Source organism: Vombatus ursinus, unplaced genomic scaffold (assembly GCF_900497805.2).
Source record: "Vombatus ursinus unplaced genomic scaffold, bare-nosed wombat genome assembly UNPS02014784.1, whole genome shotgun sequence".
In the NCBI taxonomy this organism is placed as follows: Eukaryota; Metazoa; Chordata; class Mammalia; order Diprotodontia; family Vombatidae; genus Vombatus; species Vombatus ursinus.
In genome coordinates, this window is record NW_020954562.1 from 15539990 (window position 1) to 15560911 (window position 20922).

At 39.0% G+C, this 20922-nt stretch overlaps 1 protein-coding gene across 1 annotated transcript in view; it reads right to left on the reverse strand.

Moving 5' to 3' along the window:
* The window catches only part of DCHS2 (dachsous cadherin-related 2), a 325666-nt gene that overhangs the window by 126545 nt on the left and 178199 nt on the right, over positions 1-20922 (reverse strand). Inside the window, exon 3 of the mRNA XM_027866793.1 lies at positions 14656-14887. Within this exon, the coding sequence (XP_027722594.1) occupies positions 14656-14887 (232 nt within the window). The remainder of the gene's footprint in view (positions 1-14655; positions 14888-20922) is intronic.

Below are 20922 nucleotides of genomic sequence, written 5' to 3' on the forward strand. Positions count from 1 at the left end.
CTGGTATGCACTTAATAAATGCCTGTTGATTGGATGAGGGGGGATATTAGCATTAATGATGGTAGTAGAAGCACCACCATACTTCAATTTTGCCTTAGATTCTATTTACCTCAGAGAGCCAAGGATACTTAGCCTATTGGGCTACAGTTTAATCTAAGTCTAATCAATTAGACCAGTAGTCACTGTTACAGAAAAAAAAAAAAGTGCACTAGCCCTGATTGGCAACATCATGTGAATCATTTAATTTAAACCAGCTCTAAAAATGGTTTCCATTCCAATTATTAAATTGAGGAGCTATTCCCATTTTTACAAGTTACCTAAATACCAAGAGAATAGTGCAAATAATCAAGGTTACTGATTTTGAACTTGGAGGGTCTGGTTTTAAATTCGGGCTCTGTCATTTGCCTGTGTGACCTTGGGCAAGTCAAGTAACCTCTCAGCCTCAGTTTCTTCATCTGTCAATGAAAAGGCTGTACTAGATAACTTTTAAGATCCTTTCCAACTCTAAATCCATCATCATAAAACTACTATAATGTAAATGAAAGCAATTCTAAAAGGCAACTGAACTAAAATTAAAGACAATGACTCACTTTTCCCCGGTTGTGAGAGAGGCAAAAACTGCTGTGAGCTATCAGATAGAGGAGCCCCTTCCCCACCAGGCTGCCATATGTCCATGAACACATGGTGGCACCTCTGTTTTTTCTGCCTTTATTGTATTTAATCTTTCTGATCTTGAGTAAATGTATATGCCTTAATGGAAGTACCCAAATCACCATTAAGATTGGAAAACTTATCATAGCCATCCAAAGTGTCATTGACAATTCAATGAGTTAGTCAATAAATATTTATTATGCACCTGTATGTACCAGGTACTATGCTAAGAACTAGGAATACAAAGAAAGTCAAAAGACGGTGACTGCCCTTGAGAAGTTACAATCTTATAGAGAAAGACAACACAAAAAGAATCTGAAAAGGCAGGGGGCAGGGGGCAAAGGAAGGGTATCTGCATGTTGAAGACCTGCAGCCAGGTCAGAAAGGATGAGTGGATTGTATTGGGTACCCTCCATAAATGGAGAAACTGGGAGGAACTCTTTGATACCCATATACCACCTTTTCCAATCAAAGGGAGAGAAGGGGTCCTAAGTCAAGCTGGTACTGAAGAGGAGTGAGTTTCAGAGCCGAGCACAACTGTTGTTCCAAAGCCAGTGACAGCAGCTGCTAGTTAGATTAAGGAGCCAGCCCTGATGTGTGAGAGAGCAACTCATCCATCAGCTAAGCTTCACCCAGAGGTGAACTTGATAAAGATTCCAGAGGAAGAAGACAAAGACTCCTCAACTGAGAAGTCATCCCCCGAGGGATTAGGAACAGCATTCTTTGCTTTTGTTTTTGTTGTTTTAGCCACCACTTTAAGTTTGAACCCACTATCCCCAGGGTCCAAGGTTTAGAGAGGGGAGAGTATGTTCCCAGTGTGAGATGTTGCTGTACTACAGAACTTGCTATACTTTTCCAGTAAGTATTCCTTTGTAAAGCTAATTAAAATAAAAGAAAACAATAATGGCAATGACCGGTATTGGTTCCCAAAGACATAGGGAAGCCCACTACCTCCTCTTACTAGGGAGGTGAGGAATACGGGTGCTAAATGAATCATAGACTGCTAGATGAGATCACTATGTAGGTTGACTTTGCTTAATTGTTTTTCTTTGTTATAAGGGAGGGTTCGGTTTATCAGGAAGTATATGTGGTATTTTTTAAAAAGACACCAATAGAACTTTCCAATAAAATCAAATAAATTGTCCAAGCATGCTGTATGTGCACGGCCTTAATTTTCTTTAAAATAAGTACAGCAATATATCCATTTCTTAATTACTCATGGTTAACAGCAGAAAAAATCCTAAGTACAGGAAACTCATAGATAACTGAGAAACTCAATTTTCTACAATGTCTTTATCTGTTCTCCTACTAAATCCTTTACTAATGCTGCAAAATAACCTGATTTGAGTTTCACCTTTTCTTTCTCACCTTCCATAACTACAACATGGCCAAAAAATAATCATTGCTGAGAGAAGAAAAAGGATAAGATAAACCACAAACCAGATGATCTGTTCCTAAATATAAAAAAAACTGAGTATTCTGATTTATGTTTTAAAGAAACAATCAAAATAATTATAGTAGCAATTAGAAATATAAACTTTTACTAACGTCAGATGCTTAATGAAACAAACAGGCAGATTCCATCCTACAACACCTTCTTTTCGCATGAACATTCCCCCACGCTGAGCAAGACTGAGATCTTTGCTGCCACTGAAAATTTCACTCCCTACCTCCTTTTCCTAAACCCTACTCTGCTACTACTAGACACCTCTTACCTGCTCTTTGCCAGTAGGCCCTCCCACCCTGCCCGTCTAGGTGTGGGGTCTCTAAGTTGTGGGACGGGGCCAGTAGCAACTGGAAAAGAAAGGGAGTAGTAGAAGAAAAGTTTTCAATCCCAACGCATCTCCTCCTATCAGTTTCTTTTTGTCACTACAATCAGGGAAGCAGGGTGGTTGAGTTATAGGAATAATGTACCTAACAGTACAACAGCCTTTTTGCCATTCTGAGGTTGCTGAGTAACAGTAGCTAAAAGTGGAAAGGGCACAGGCTTCTGGGTTGTTGTTCCCCACTTAGTCTTTATATTGTGACTGTAGGGCTGATTATGTTGGAAGGAGAGAAAGAAAAAAGCTAGATGAGACCTCTTTCCATGGCTGAGCAGTGTGAGGAGTCTGGTTACCTGAGTAGTTTTCCCTCTGTGCCTATGTTTCCCTGAAGCAAAGGGAAGAGAAGCAATTGCTAAGAGAAAGAGGGAAACCTGTCTAAGTGAAAATGGCAGCCTCATCTCTAGTCCTTCTCATCCTTTCTAGCCCCCTCATGATCATTTTATGATGGAAGCAAGCCAAGAAAGAAGCAATTAAAATGGACAAGAGGAAGGACAAGAAGCTAGGACAGGAAGAAAACCCCAACCCCAAAGACTTCCTATTTCCACTCTTTCTCCACATAGCTATTCTCCTACTTCTAACCTGACACTAACACTTTCAGAAGACCACCCCTCTCCCAGCTGCTGACATCCCATCACTACCCTTCCGCTTCCCACCCCATCTAGCCCATAGTCCCCCAGGCAAAATCACTGATGCAATTTGCTCAGAATGTACATAGAGTTTAAAAATCAAATTCTTTATGCCTTATTTAGAACCACATAATCATAGGTCTAGAATTGAAAAGGACCGTAGAGGCCATTAAGTTGAACCTTGTAATTTTATACAGGAGAAAACACTGAGGCTGAGGGAAATAAAGTGACCAGGTCAGGACCATACAGCTAATAATTATAGGTCCTCATTATTTCTATAAATCACTGGGCCCTTGGAAGTTGCTTACACTCAATAAGAAACTCAATAAACATTGTTTAAGCATTGAGCTCTTTCTATGAAAAGAACCACTGTTCTCCTTGCTAAGGAAAATACAAAGTCTGGATAAAATGTAGCCCCTGCCCTCATGGGACTTGGATTCTAGAAAGAGGATATGAAACATATACCAGTCACTGTAACCCAAAATGTTATTCACACATATGCATTAAGGAGGCAGAAACAAAGTCTTCAGGGAGTTTCAAGGTGAAGGATGGAGTCGGTCAGCAAACGCTCCCCAGTAAAGATATAACTTGAGTTTGGTTTTAAAGATGGAATAGGAATTCACAAGGCAAAAACACAGTGGGAGGACCTTCTAGTCAATAGGAATTGCTGTGTAAGCAAAAGCATGGAAGGAGGCAAGAGCATAATATATAAAAGGGCAGAAAACAGCATAATTTGACTAGAGCATAGAGTACATGGAGAGAAGTAGGATGAGTGGAGGTGTCAGGCACTATGTGGTATAGGGCCTTGAATGCCAGGTCAAAAAAAGAGTCTGAATTTTACTTGGAGAGCAAGAGAAAAATGCCAAGATCTTTAAGCACATGATAGCTATGACAAGATCTATACATAAGGAATATTAGCCTAGCATCAAAACAAGGGACAGATTGGAGGGGAAAAGAGTAGAGTCAGGAAGATGTATTAGGTGCCTATGGAAAATAGTTGAGAGAAAATAATGAAGGTCTGTACTGGGATGATAGTGTTGGGAATAAAAAAGAGACAGATGCCCCCAAAAAGTATTCTGGAGGTTTTGTAACTCATCATATATAGGGAGCAAAGGGGAGATGAAGCCAAGATAGTGCAAGGTTGCAAACAGCGAAGATTAAGTGAATGGTGGTACCAGAGAAAGAAAGAGTGAAGTGAGAAGAAGGGGCAATGGAATTTGGAAAGAATACTAAAGTATTAGATACATGGATCTTGAGGTGGCAGTGGGTCATTCAAGTAGAAATTCACATACTCTGCCTCCTAACTCTGTGCATTTGCCATAGTCAGACCCATGCTTGGGATGTACTTTCTCTTCACTGTCACCTCTCAGAAACCCTGTCTTCTTTTAAGGCTCGACTCATGCGACCTCCTCATTGAAGCTTCCCTTCATTTCTTCCATTCTTGGTGTTCTTGTCCTCCTTCCTTTTCTTTGTACTACACTTCTCAGTGTACATATTGCATCCTCCAAGTAGAATGTAAGGTTTTTGAGAGCAGGAACCATTTGGTTTTGTTTTTGCTTTTGTATCCCCAGCACCTATTGAATCGCAATGTCCTGTAAGTAGCAAAAAGCAAAAGCAAGGCAGCTTTTGGATGGTCACATGACCTAGAAAGTGACCAAAGCAAGGGCTCAGGACTTTAAGCCAGACTCCTAGTTAATTCAGTGCTGAACAGAGTGCCTGGCACAGAGTAGAAGCTTAAGAATGTTTATTGATTGACTGACTTCTTTCCATTCTACCAAATTGTGTCTCAGTTGTGTTCATAACTTCAAATAACCAATTTACAAGCAAACCTTTAGCATACAACTAGTCCAAATTTGGGGAATTGCCCGTATAGTAGATTCTCTTTTCTATCCTAAAAAGAAAACAAAAACAAAAACAAAATAATAACTATTCATGCTGTTGTTTGATATTCTGTAACTAAAGGTTATATTAAAGTATTACCAGACTTCATGAATTACTCATGAGCCCTGATTAAGTACAACCAGATTCCAAGTGTTATAAGGTTGGGAATAGTGTCTTCAACCCAAATGCTCCCACATCAAAAAATGCCAACAGTGAAGACCTCAGGCTACTTCCATTACGAATTTGGTTCTTACTTTATAAAAAGACTGTGATACTTGCACGAGATAATGACCACGTCAAGTGTTCCCAGTGATTAAGCCAAGTCATTTATCTCATACCAAATGCCAGAACTGGGAGCATGTAGCTAACAGTGGACTACCATACCAACCCAGGGCCCTTTCTATAAGGGTACAGTGCATCCTATTCATCTCCAATGTCCAACAGGGGGAGCTGAGGGAAGCATCTCTGATGTTTAGAAACCTTCAGCTAAATGCTTTTAGAGATTGTGTTCCCTGATTATTGATTGACCTATATTTTTTTGGCAACTACCATGCCCTAGAGGGTCTGATTTGACAGGGAGTTAAGGTCCATGGTTAAAGTAAATTATGAAAAAGCCAAGATAAGCAGTCTGACTTCCTAAAAAGATTAGTTTCTTCTGTTCTTTGGAATGCTTCAAGGGCTACGTCACAGGCATTGTTTTTGAGCAAGGAAAGATTTGCTTTCAGATGACGGCCAGAGTAAACATCTAATCCCCTGGTCAGTACCACACAAGAGCCTAAGTTTGCTAAACCACATGAAGTAAACTACATAGGTTAAAAAAGCGAGTTAATCTCAGTCCCCTGGGACTTCCTGGGAAGATGGGATATGAATTACAAGCAGGAAGGTTGACAAAGCACAAATTTGAGAGATGACCAGTTTACCTGCCTCAGAGTCCTGCTAATCTAAAATGAACACAGTATTCTTTGCTGTTTGCCCTCCGTGGTAATAGAATGATGCCATGGGCAGTCCAACAGCTGCTGCACTCCACCTTGAGATATGGCTCCCAAACAGATGTTTTCAGCAAAACAATAGTTTGAGAATCACGGGATTCCACAATTCCTAGTCATCATAAGCACACATCGCACCCTTTCTTTGCAAAGGTCAAACATTCAAAAGATATTGACAGAAAAGGCAAATTTAGTTTCTTTTTATTAAACCTTTTACTCCATCCAAGCATGTCTTAATGCTGTATACCTTGATACTTTGGCGTATCATTGTTTAGACCTTAGAGCTCATCTAATACACTCCCTTCATTTAGAAGGAAAACTGAGGAAACTTGAGGTCCACAGACTTAAGAATTTGCCCAAGAGTGGGGTAAGGGAATAGTTGACTTACCATAGGATCACAGAATTGGAACTAGACAGGACCCCAAAAGCTCTAGTAAGACTCTCTAATTTTATAGGTGAGGACACAGAGACCCCGGGAAGTTAAGTGACTCACCCAGTGTTACATAGAAAATGAGTGGCAGAGCTAATAATTTAATCTGGGTTTCTCTGGTTTCTCTGTCGAGGCAACTTAGTGGTACAATGGTTAGAGCTCTAGGCCTGGAGTCAGGAAGATCTGAGTTCGAATATGACCTTAGACACTGAACAGCTGTGTGAGCCTAGGCAAATCACTTAATCTCTGTTTGCCTCAGTTTCCTCAACTGTAAAATGAGGATAATAAGACTTCCGCTTCTGGGAGCCAAAATGGCGGAGTAAAAAGGTAGTTGCTCTCACCCTCCCCTATCAACCTCTGAAAACCCAGAAAATATCACCCCAGAAAAAACCCTGGAACAGCCGAACCAGAAGAAAGACGGGGTGCAGCAGTGCAGTAGCCCAGGTAGCTAGAGGGATTAACAGGAAAGGCACCTCTTACCCTGGGGAAGGGGAGCAGTATGAAACAGGAGTCGCCCAGCCAGCTAGTGGAAAGACCCACTTTAGCACACCAGGAGGAGATTCTGGTGCCTCGGCATTCTACAGCAAATGAGTCTCCCGATGCCTCAGCAAAAATAAGGGAAGCAGCACTACAAAGGGCCCCAGGTGGATAAGCACCCGGCAGCATTCCTCTGAAAAGGAGCTGAAGAAAGCAACCTAGAGGTGCCAAAAAGTTCCAGCCTTGTTGATTCCAGTCCAACACCAGGTAAGCTGTCAGAACCCTACAGCCTCCAACTGCCAACCAGGAGGAGATCCTGAAGCCCAGGTGGTCGAGCAGGCAAATGCCAACAGCTGTACCTCCGAGTGCCTCAGTGAGGGTGGGGTAACCGGTGAAAACCAGCTCAGAAAACCACCAGGTGCCTCGGCATTCTTCAGCAAAGAAGTCTCCCAGTGCCTCAACAGAAATAAGGGAGGCAGCACTGCAAGGGGCCCCAGGCAGATAAACACCTGGCAGCACTTATCTAAAAGGAGCTAAACAAAGCTAAGGGAAAGGAAAAGCAGGCAACCTAGATTTACCTGGAAGTCCCAGCCTTGCTGATTCCAGCCCAACACCAGATAAGCTGCCAGAACCCTACAGCCTCCAATTGCCAACATAAGAGGCCCCAGCTCCCAAAGCCAGTGACCAAGACCTAGGCTCCCAACACAAGAAGCTTGGGTCAGTGCCCTCTGCTCCCCAGCAGGAGAGCTTAATCTCTTTAAAGTCCGGGGAATAAAGAAACACCATGAGTAAAAAGAAATGTACTATAGATTCCTATTATGAGAAGAGTGAAGATCAAGACAGAAATTCTGAAGAGGACAACACTGTTATCAAACCCACATCTGCAATATCAAAAAGGAATATGAACTGGTCTGAAGCCCAAAAAGCCTTCTTAGAAGAACTCAAGAAGGATTTTAAAAGTCAAATGAGAGAGCTAGAGGAGTCCTTTAAAAGTACAATTGGCCAATTGGAAAAAAAAAGTACACTGAAGACAAGTCCCTAAAACACACAGTTGGCCAATTGGAAAAAAAGTACAATGAAGAAAATAAATCCCTTAAAAATACAATTGACCAATTGGAGAAGAAAGTACAATATCTAACAGAAAAAAAAACAATATGTTACAAATTAGAATTGAACAAATGGAAACTAATGACTCTATGAGAGAGCAAGAATCAGTCAAACAGAAACAAAAAAATGAAAAAATAGATGAAAACGTAAAATACCTCATGGAGAGACAATTTAAAAATTATAGGCCCACCTGAAAGTCATGATGAAAAAAAGAGCCTGGACAATATCCTTCAGGAAATCATAAAGGAAAACTGCCCTGAAGTCCTAGAACCTGAAGGTAAAATAACTATACAAAGAATCCATCGCTCCCTGCCTGAAAGAGATCCCAAATTGAAAACGCCAACGAATAAAATAGCTAACTTCCAAAATTACCAGATAAAAGAGAAATTACTGCAAGCAGCCAGAAAGAAACAATTTAAATATCATGGAACCACAGTCAGGATTACACAGGACCTTGTAGCCTCTACATTAAAAGACCATAAGGCATGGAACATGATATTCCGTAAGGCAAAGGAGCTTGGAATGCAGCCAAGGATTAACTACCCAGTGAAAATGAGCATGATTTTTCAGGGAAGGAGATGGATATTCAATGAAATAGGGGACTTCTAAACATTCCTGATAAAAAGAACAGAGCTCAACAAAAAATTTGATCTTTAAGTACAAGATTCAAGAGAGAGATAAAAAGGTAAATGGGACAGAAAGATACAATATGTTGTTAATAAAGGCAAAATGTTTACATCTCTACAAGGGAAGATGACACTTGCAACTCTTGAGAACTGTATTGTTGTTATACCATGTTAAAGGAGTATACATAAAGGGAGTGGATGTAAGTTGACTTTGATGTAATGAGAAAAAAAAATTTAATCAAGTGGGTTAAATGGCTCCAAGTAAGTGGATAAGTCTGAGCTAAGAAAATGTACCGAGAAAGGAGGAAGCAGACAAGGGTAAATTACATTACAGGAAAAGACACAAAAAACTATTAGAGCAGAGGTAAAGAAGGGAGGGGGATGAGCATTGTTTGAACCTTACTCTCATCAGATTTGGCTCAAGAAGGGAATAGCATAATCAGTTAGGTATAGAAATCTAACTTGTACTATAGGTAGTAGGAGGAGAAAGGGGAAAGAAAAGGGATGGGGGATAGGAGGGAGGGAAGAAGCAATAAGGGTAAAGGGTAAGAAAAGGGAAAGGGATAATAGAAGGGAGGTGGGACCCAAGGAGACGCTGGTCAAAAGCAAAACACTAGTGAGGCAGGGAAAGGAGAAAGGAGAAAGAAAAGCATAAACACGGGGAAAAAAAGGATGGAGAAAAAGACACAGATAGTAATCATAACTGTAAATGTAAATGGGATGAACTCTCCCATAAAACGGAAGCGTATAGCAGATTGGATTAAAAACCATAATCCTATAATATGTTGTTTACAGGAAACACATTTGAAAAAGAGTGACACATACAGGGTAAAGGTAAAAGACTGGAGCAAAATATATTATGCTTCAGCTGAAGTAAAAAAAGCAGGGGTAGCAATCCTGATCTCAGACAAAGCAAAAGCAAAAATAGATCTTATCAAAAGAGATAAGGAAGGAAACTACATACTGCTAAAAGGCACCATAGACAATGAAATAATATCATTACTAAACATATATGCACCAAACGGTATAGCATCCACATTCTTAGAGGAGAAGTTCGGGGAGTTACAGGAAGAAATAGATAGCAAAACTATATTAGTGGGGGACCTCAACCTCTCCCTCTCTAAACTAGATAAATCTAACCACAAAATAAACAAGAAAGAAGTTAAGGAGGTGAATAGAACATTAGAAAAGTTAGGTATGATAGACCTGTGGAGAAAACTGAATGGGGATAGAAAGGAATATACTTTTTTCTTGGCGGTACGTGGCACATACACAAAAACTGACCATGTACTAGGGCATAAAAACCTCACAATCCAATGCAGAAAGGCAGAAATATTAAATGCATCCTTTTCAGATCATGAAGCAATAAAAATTATATGTAACAAAGGTCCATGGAAAGATAGACTAAAAAATAATTGGAAACTAAATAATCTAATCCTAAAAAATGATTGAGTCAAAGAACAAATCATAGAAACAATCAATAATTTCATTCAAGAGAATGACAATAATGAGACAACATACCATAACTTATGGGATGCAGCAAAAGTAGTTCTTAGGGGAAGTTTTATATCTCTAAATGCTTACATAAATAAAATAGAAAAAGAGGAGATCAATGAACTAGGCATACAACTAAAAAAAACTAGAAAAAGAACAAACTAAAAATCCTCAATTAAACACCAAATTAGAAATATTGAAAACCAAAGGAAAAATTAATAAAATTGAAATTAAGAAAACTATTGAACTAATAAATAAAACTAAGAGCTGGTTTTATGAAAAAACCAATAAAATAGATAAACCTTTGGTTCATCTAATTAAAAAAAAAAAGAAAGAAGAAAACCAAATTACTAGTATCAAGAATGAAAAAGGTGAAACTACCACCGAGGAAGAGGAAATTATAACAATTAGGAATTATTTTGCCCAACTACATGCCAACAAATTTGACAATCTTAATGAAATGGATATATATTTACAAAAATATAAATTGCCCCGATTAACAGAAGAGGAAGTAAAATACTTAAATAACCCCATCTCAGAAAAAGAAATTGAAGAAGTCATTGATGAACTCCCTAGGAAAAAATCTCCAGGGCCAGATGGATTTACATGTGAATTCTATCAAACATTTAAAGAACAATTAATTCCAATACTATGTAAACTATTTGGTAAAATAGGTAAAGAAGGAATCTTACCAAATTCTTTTTATGATACAATATGGTGCTGATACCTAAACCAGGAAGAGTTAAAACAGAGAAAGAAAAGTATAGACCAATTTCTCTAATGAATATAGATGCAAAAATTTTAAACAAAATATTAGCAAATAGATTACAGCAACTTATCACATGAATAATACACTATGACCAGCTAGGATTTATACCAGGAATGCAGGGCTGGTTCAATATAAGGAAAACTATCAGCATAATCCATCATATCAACACCAAAACTAACAGAAACCACATGATCATCTCAATAGATGCAGAAAAAGCTTTTGACAAAATACAACACCCATTCCTATTAAAAACACTAGAGAGCATAGGTATAAATGGAGTCTTCCTTAAAATAATAAATAGCATCCATCTAAAACCTTCAGCAAACATAATATGTAATGGGGACAAGCTAGAAGCATTTCCAATAAGATCAGGGGTGAAACAAGGATGTCCATTATCACCACTGTTATTCAACTTCGTACTGGAAACTTTTTAGCTTTAGAAATAAGAGAAGAAAAAGACATCGAAGGCATTAGAATAGGCAAAGAAGAAACAAAGCTATCACCCTTTGCAGATGACATGATGTTATACTTATAAAATCCCAGAGAATCAAGTAAAAAACTACTTGAAATAATAAACAACTTTAGCAAAGTTGCAGGCTACAAAATAAACCCACGTAAATCATCAGCATTTCTATATATTACCAACAAAGCCCAACAGCAAAAGATAGAGAGAGAAATTCCATTTAAACTTACTGCAGACATTATAAAATATTTAGGAGTCTACCTCCTGAAACAAACCCAGGAACTCTATGAACACAATTACAAAACACTTTTCACGAAAATAAAATCAGATCTAAATAACTGGAAAAACATCAGTTGCTCATGGGTAGGCCAAGCTTATATAATAAAAATGACAATTCTACCTAAGCTAATTTACTTATTCAGTGCCATGCCAATCAAACTACCCAAAAACTATTTTATAGAGTTAGAAAAAATAATAACAAGATTCATTTGGAAGAACAAAAGGTCCAGAATATCAAGAGAACTAATGAAAAGAAATGCAGGGGAAGGTGGCCTAGCCATTCCAGATCTTAAATTGTATTATAAAGCAGCAATCATCAAAACTGCTTGGTACTGGCTAAGAAATAGAGTGGTGGATCAGTGGAATAGGTTAAGTATGCAAGACACAGTAGTCAATGACTATAATAATCTATTATTTGATAAACCCAAAAACCCCAGCTTCTGGGATAAGAACCCACTCTTTGAAAAAAACTGCTGGGAAAACTGGAAAAGAGGATGACAGAAACTAGGCATAGACCAAAATCTCACACCATATACCAAAATAAAGTCAAAAAGGGCACATAATTTAAATATAAAGGCTGATACTATAAGTAAACTGAGAGAGCAAGGAATAGTTTACCTGTCAGATCTATGGAGAACAGAAGAATTCATGACCAAACAGGAGATAGAGAACATTATGAAAAGCAAAATAGATAATTTTGATTACACTAAATTGAAAAGGTTTTGCACAAACAAAGCCAATGCAACTAAGATTAGAAGGAAGGTAGAAAATTGGGAAAGAATTTTTACAACCAGTCTCTCTGATAAGGGCCTCATTTCTAAAATATATAGAGAATTAAGTCAAATTTATAAGAATACAAGCCATTCCCCAATTGATAAGTGGTCAAAGGATATGAACAGACAGTTCTCAGATGAAGAAATTAAAGCCATCTATAGTCATATGAAAAAATGTTCTAAATCACTATTGATTAGAGAAATGCAAATCAAAACAACTCTGAGGTACCACATCACACCCATCAGAATAGACAACATGACAAAACAGGAAAATGATAAATGTTGGAGAGAATGTGGTAAAATTGGAACACTAATGCATTGTTGGTGGAGTTGTGAAATGATCCAACCATTTTGGAGAGCAATTTGGAACTATGCCCAAAGGCCTATAAAAATGTGCATACCCTTTGACCCAGCAATAGCACTTCTAGGGCTATATCCCAAAGAGATCACACAAATGGGAAAAGGACCTACATGTACAAAAATATTCATAGCAGCTCTTTTCATTCTGGCAAAGAACTGGAAATTGAGAGGATGCTCATCAATTGGGGAATGGCTGAGCAAGTTGTGGTATATGAATGTGATGCAATACTATTGTGCTATAAGAAATGATGAACAGGCTGACTTCAGAAAAACCTGGAAAGACTTGTATGGACTGATGCTGAGTGAAGTGAGCAGAACCAAGAGAACATTGTACACAATAACAGCCACGTTGTGTGATGACTAATATTGATAAACTTAACCCTTCCTGGCAATACAAGGATCTAAGACATCTCCAGAGGCCTTGTGATGGAAAATACTATCCACACCCAAACAATGAACTATGGAAGCCGAGTTGTTATTTTTTTTCTCTTCTGTTGAGTTTTGTTTCCTCTTTCGGATGGTTCCTCCTATTGGTTCTAATTTCTACTTACAACATCACTAATGTGAAAATATATTTAATATGAATGTAAATGTATAGCCTATATCAGATTGTGCTTCCTCTGGGGAGGGTGGTGGGGAGGAAGGGGGAGAAAAATTTTAAACTCAAAAGTATATGGAAGTGATTATTGATAAATCAAAATAAATTAATAAAAAATTTTTTAAAAAAAGAAAAAAATAAGATGAGGACAATAACAACACCTACTTCACTGGTTTGTTGTGAGATTCAAATGAGATGATATTTGTAAAGTGCTTACTGGCTCCTAGTAGATGCTATAAAAACGCTTATTCCCTTCTTTTCATTCCCCCAACCCAGTGCAGAATGCAATTGATTCACATCTTCTCATCAATACAATTCATGGTCATGCCCTTTACTTCTTTTCTTTTATTTTAATTTATTGTTGTCTTTTGTTTTCACTCCATAATCATTTCCCCTTGAGTTCTTTTCTACTCCACCCCCCTACTGTCCTCTAAGCCCTTCCTTGTAACAGAACATTTAAGCAAAGTCGAGCAACCCCCTCTGACTGTTTATACCACACTCCCAATTTCCACATCCTGCTTCTATATTCCATGTCCTTTTGTGAATCTCCCACAGCGATTCTGTTCTCAATTCTAGAGGTCTTTCTTTGGCTCACTTAATACCTAATCATGTAAGTGGTTGCTAAAATAGATACTTGGAGTTTCAATATTTCCCGATTTTCTAAGGTATTAAAAATCTTTCTACTAGCAATAAACAGAGGAAGGTGACGCTTTATAGAAACCAATGCTTCTTTAGAAAAGTAAATGCCTGTGGGACAAAGTTACCCTGTACCTGGTGTCCTTTAGAATAACAGATTTTTTTTTAATCTAGAAAAAACCTTAGAGATCATCTAATTCATTGTTTTCATTTTACAGATGAGGAAAATGAGACTCAGAGAGACTAAGTTTCATAGGATCCAGTTCTTCTGAGGCTGGCCCATTGTTCTTTTCATTAATATCATTTATTAATACCTGAAATTGATGCTTCAAAGTATGAAATGTTAATAAGCGACATTTTAATTAGCAAGACAACCTTCCCAGAAAGGGTATTTTAATATAATACAGATTGGACAAAAAATAATAGTGGCATACTTCATTTAGAGGTTATCTACTGGCAAAACAGCTTTTTTTCTCCTCTTTCATGAGTATTAATTACACGTCACCCAATTTTTATATCAAGGTATCATTTGTTGTAAGGAATAGCTCCTTCTTTTCCGAACAATCCAATCTAATTTTCTGGTTTGTGTACTCTCACTCTTACACACAGAAGCCATTGCTTTCAGAAGAAAACCGTCCTAAGATTGATTCTAGCCCTACCTAAACTTCTCACATACCTGTGGCAGAGTCAACTGTGAAGAGAGAGGAGAAGTCTCCTGGAATGAGCTCATAGGCCACTACTCCATATATTCCATCATCCCTGTCAGTAGCGACAACGTTGAGAATCTCCGTGCCTGGCTGTGTGTGACCACTGATGCTTGTCACGTAGGAGGCCGGGTTAAAAACAGGTTGATTATCATTTACATCCTTTAGCTCCACTCGAACAAAAGCTTGGGCACTTAGTCCACCCTGTTGGATAAATGAGAAACTATTAAAAACACAGCTCTGCTAAATGATGGATGGCAGGATAACCAGCAGACTGAAACCAGAATGGAATTCTTAAACAACAACAACAAAAAAAATCTAAATTACAACTTTTGACTTTAAGACACCAATTCTTAGTAACATTGTGTAATACCTTAGCTATTTGTTAAAGCACTAAACAGATTACACAGATAATATTTCCTCGATAGGTATCACATCTCAAGAGTATGGATACTCAAGTGATGCAATCATAATGCCTCCTCCCAGTTGCTCATGCCTTTTTCTCTAAGGTTACCTTGAATCTAGTCTGAGTATTTTGTATGTGGCTATCCATATCCATACTGTCTCCTCTTTTAGAATGTGAGCTTCTCCAGGGGAGAAATTGTTTTCTTTTTTTTCCCTATTTTTTTCACTTGGCATATAATAAAGACTTAATCACTGCTGAATGATTCAAGTACACTTGGTATCTTTGTTGGTAAGAGTATTATATCTTTAAATAGGCTAATGTTGGGGAAACCTAGGAAGCTTGTCTTTTCTGTTCTCACATCTTCTTTTTGGGTAGGTCTTTCTCCCTGATTTCATCTTTCTCTCACTCTCTCCTCTCTGTCTCTGTCACACACACACACACACACACACACACACACACACACACACCCCTACCCCTTTCCCAATGGTACTGATAGATTTTCAAGCAGGAAGTGACCTTAAGTCCATCAACTCTAATCACCTCTTTTTGTTTGTTTGTTTAAGGAATATGACATTAATTTTCACCAGCATAAAAATTAACTGCTTCATTTTTAAAATGATGTAACTGAGGCCCAAGAGAGATTAAGTGACTCACCTAATGTGCTTCTTGCTGTTCTTTTATCTAGGTAATTATCAGAAGTAGGATCTGAACCCAAATCTTTCTGCTGCTAAATTCAGTGCCCTATCTACTATTTCACTCTAATTTTAAGTATCCAGGTTCCCTCCACCACCACCTGGTCAGGCCTACTCTCCATATATTATCACTCAGGCTCCAAATCTTGCCCTCTTCTCTCTCCTCATCAAAATTCAATCATCCTAAGTCTCATTCCCTCAGGGTCTAAATGCCTTCCTGCTAATAGTATAAATTATTTCAAGATAGGGTGTTAATGATTACTAAGAGCCTAATGTTAGGGTCCTGATTGATTAGCCATCCTTGGCAATATCATAATCACCATCTGACACCAAGTGACCTTCTAGCTGTTTGAATGGGGGAGGGGAGAGGGAAAATAGCTCACTCCTTCCCTACTCTGTTCCAATCCAAACAAAATGGGGCCCTGAGGAGGCATGTGGAAGGATTAAACCAGTAGATTTTTGCTATTATCAAGGAAAAATCACTTTGTTTCAAAACTATCTGATTTAATAAAAAGAATGTAGGGAAGTAGGAAAGGGGGAAAATCCTTCATTAACCTTTGGCTCTGGTATAGAGCTGAGAATGATAAAGATGTAATGTTGCCCCCAAACTCCAAGGAGGTGCTGAGGAGGAAGGATAGAGTCTCTAGATCCAGAATCCAGACCAAATAAATGAATGGAGCTTAAATACAAACCAGGCTTTTAAGGTCTGATTCTCTTCATTTTTTCCTTCTTTCTTCCTAGCGGGCAGCAGAAAGTGACGGCAAGTACTCTTTTGAGCAGAGAAGAACCAAGACACAACTTTCTCATCTTTCTAATGGGGTAGGAGCTAACATTCACTGCATGACCTGGCATAGTGGAAAGAGTAGTGTCTATGGAGTGAGAGGACTACTGTCCAAATCCTGCCTTTGTCACTTACTGTATGTGCGACTGGGGCAAATCACTGAGCCCTCCTGAGCCTCAGTTTCCTCATTTGTAAAAGCAATAGAATTGCACTAGATGACCTCTGAAATCCCTTGTAGTTCTAGACTATGACTGTAAGACAGACTGCTTGGGTCTAGGACAGGTAATATAACTGTATCCTATTTACAGGAATGTGTGTCTATGCCTTTATGATTACTATTAATTATTATATTCTCAAATGAAAGATGCCATTTGTGATGGATTTGTTTCTTACATGTGTATAACTAAACTAACTAGATATGTCCCCAAAGTCTATGTGTATTCGCTAATAGTAAATATCTCTCTTCATCTCTCACTTGAGAAAATGTCTTCTAGTGGGATTATTTCTGGCCATCAAGCATTATACATTGTCCAATACCATGAAGGATCTTTAGTTAAAAAGGCAGCACTAACCTTTAACAGTTTTAATGGACAGATGCAGGCGTCAAGTTTTAAAGAGAGGCTTGCTCTTAACAGTTCTTCTGGAGAAATGAAAGTAGTGACTCTGCATTTTAAACGTGTGACTTGATGTCTTAGCCCAAAAGAATAAATCTATGAAGGAACTTCAGGCACTATCATATAAACTAGTATAGATATAGGACAGAAAGATATAAGATAGAAAGTTCCCCTAATGCTCTGTCCCAAGTCCCCTTCATTCATTCGTCATATTTAGACAGATGATTCTATATCTATACATCCAGTTCTAGTGCCTCAGTCTCTGTCCTGAGCTTCAGTTCATATTCAACTACCTCTTAGACATCTTGAATGGGATGCCCCATAGGCTTCTCAATCTCAACATATTCAAAACAGAATTGATTGTCTTTCCTCCCTTCCAAAAGTCCTTATTACTGTGGAGGGCACCACCATCTTCCTAGTTACATACACCTGCGACCTTAGTCCTACACAGCTAGAAAGTGTCTGAGGCTGGATATGAACTAATGAAGATGAGTCTTCCTGGCTCCAGCCTTGGTACTCTATCCACTGGGCTACCTAGCTGTTCTTAGCTGTTCCCAACCCTCCAGGCTGCTAATGGCTTCCCCTCTTAAATTACCTTTGATCTACTCTGTATATAACTTCTATGTACCTCATTACTTACATATTGTCTCTCCCACTAGAGTTTGAGCTCTTTAAAGGCAAAGACTTCCTTTGGCATTTCATTGTATCCCCAGCTTTGAGCACAGTCTCTGGCACATAGTAAGCACTTAATAATGCCTGCTGACAGACTGATGGGAGGCCATTCACTCATATCACACAGAATAATGAACTGCCTACCAAGCCTAAAAGTAGGGCCAATTCTAGTCTTTCAAACCACTGGGGGACTGTTTAATATATTTCTGCTTTTCTGCAGTAAATATTCCCTCTGGTGGCCTGGAAAAGTCAATGAGGCTTCTTAAAATGCCAAACTTATCTCTCAGAAAGCTGTGGAAGAACCTTCTTTCGACACCATGTGGCCCTTCTCATTAATTACCTCCCCCACCCCAAACCACAAGAAGCAATTACTGAGGCATAGAAACAATAGGAAAGGGTGTTGTGTGAAAGCAGCTGCCTTCAAGGGGGCTGAGGAAGGGCACCAGGAAGTAGCCACTCTGTCAATAGATAGCGTCTTCTCTTGTCCCATTCCCCGTTCCCCATCTCCCATCAGCACACTCACTGAATGAATTTTCCCCCTTCTCTTAGGTACAGCATATGTGGCTACATTAAAGCACAGCTTTCCATTTCTAGCTAATGCATGTTGGCACTTTGCTTTGATCATGCTAGGCTACAACAGCCAGGGTATTTAAACTGAGTCATTCCTCTTCCTATTTTTTTTTAAACCTAAGGGAGTAGAGAGAGGAGGAGAGAATAATAACCTTGGCAGGAAGAGTAAAGAAGGTGATTGGCATGTTTGTATGTATAAGATATATGTGGGGAGTGGGGAGGGGGAGGCAGAGTGCAGATGAACAGATGTCTGACTCTGGTAGGGTTGGGAGGAAAACGACTCTTGCCCTGGGGTGCACGGTGGATCACAGTTTGAGAAAGGTTGCTAAATACTCCTCTGGAAACAGCCACAATTTTCAGCTTCCCAGAGCAACGAAGTTCAAGGGCAAAGCTGATTACAAAGTGCAGAATCTCACACAGAGGCGGCTGATGGGGTGATGGCTGCAGCTGCTACCATCAGCACTCCCGGCAATCCCCTTTTCCCCTGCTCTGGAAGATCAGGAAAGCAGTACAGACAGGGTAGTCATCTCTGCCACTGCTTTCCAAAAGGTTGTCAATGAAGTGAGGTGGATGGAAGAAAGAAGAAACGGCAATCCCACGCTGTTTTAGGGAGTTAAATTTCATTCAACTCCTAAGATTAAAATCTGTTATAGAACTCCACTCAAAGTTTCTTTTCTTCCCCCTGAATTCTCTCCTTCTTGTCTACTCTCTTATTTGTATCCTTCTTTTTCTTCTCCAAGAAGATGAATGGAAAGAATGGTCCAATTCACTACGGGTAGGGTGGAGCAGAGAAGAAAACACATTAAGTGAAGAAAGTTAGATTTGAGTATAGTACCTCCTGATACCTCTCCAATCCCTAAACAAAGACTTTGATTTTTAGGCTAAGTGAACTTCCTTCTGTTACACACACAACCCCAGTACCTGTGAACAAAGCCTAGGGATACGTGATGGGGAAGATACAAAGGTTAGTCAAAACACAGGTCCTGCCTTATGCAATTTGCACTCTAGTAGGGGCATATGACATATGCACCAATACCTCCGACAAAAAATGTTACACCCGTAGCATCATCTTCTCATGGGCGGGAGCTCCATAAAAGCTACCCAAGGTTCAACTCTACGTACTGACATCCACTCAAAACCATTGTTCACAAGTCTCGTGCCAGTATTACCTTTCAGGCCTCAGGCGGAAGACCTGATCAGTTCAAAGCAACAGATTTGGGTTGCAGAAGAAACATATATATATATATGTATATATGTGTGTGTGTATACACATATGTATATATGTGTATACACACATATATACACATACATATATTTGTACATACATGTATGTACACTTGTGCATATACATATGCATATTTGTACATACATATATACATACATATCAGAAAGACTCATCTTCATGAATTTAAATCTGACCTCAGACACTTACTAGTTGTATGACCCCAGGCAAGTCAATGGATTGGAGTAGAAGGAGATTGGAGGCAAGGAGACCAATTAGAAGAGGGAAGAGGAAGAGAAAATAGGTATCTGCCATTTTTTAAGAGAGGGGTACTACAGTAATATGAATCTGTTTGTGATACAAAAACAAAACACATCAAAATAACTTCTTTCTAAAAAACTAAATTCATTTATTGTGATAGTATATTAAGAAAAGGAGAAATGAAACATTCTCCCCAATAACCTGGAGCATAGGGGCAGCTAGGTGGCACAGTAAGATCTCTGGCCTTGGAGTCAGGAGGACCTGAGTTCAAATCCAGCCTCAGACACTTGACACTTTGACACTTACTAGCTGTGTGACCCTGGGCAAGTCATTTAACCCTGATTGCCTCACCAAAAACACGCACACAAAAAATAACCTGGAGCATGCACTCATAGACACACACCATCTTTGGAAAGAGTGGACACATACAGGGAATCTTCACAGGGAAAGTCATACATTTAGAGAACATGTTTGGTGAGGATATATATGAGAAGGGACATTTCACACCTCTGATACTGTGGAGCAGTGATGTTAAACTCAAATAGAAATGGAGGGCCACTAAACCATACGTAAGATCCCTTTGGGTCACATGTTGACTTAGAAAACCACAGATTAACATTATCTATTTTTATTATATTTTTATTTCTTTTGCTTAACGTTCCCCAATTATATTTTAATCTAGTTCTGGCTGCACTGTGGGCTGCATACAGCTCATCTTGGAAAATCTGACATCTCTTCTGTACAGCTATCTGTATCTTCTGGTAATGTCATCATGCTGTTCTTTCTGGGTCTGCTCTTCATTGAACATCGGTTGCATCTGTACCTGGGTACTGAATCCCATCTCTAGTGCTTCTCTGGGTATCACCCCTTTGCTAGTATCCACCTCCCATTCTCTCCAGGGCTTCTCTGTTCTCCACTGTATTCTTTCCTCAGTTAATCTTGTGGTCTTTGCTAGGAAATTCTTCCTACCCCGAGCTTCCAGGCTTTTTATCCGCAGGCTCACGAGCCAACCATCTCAGGT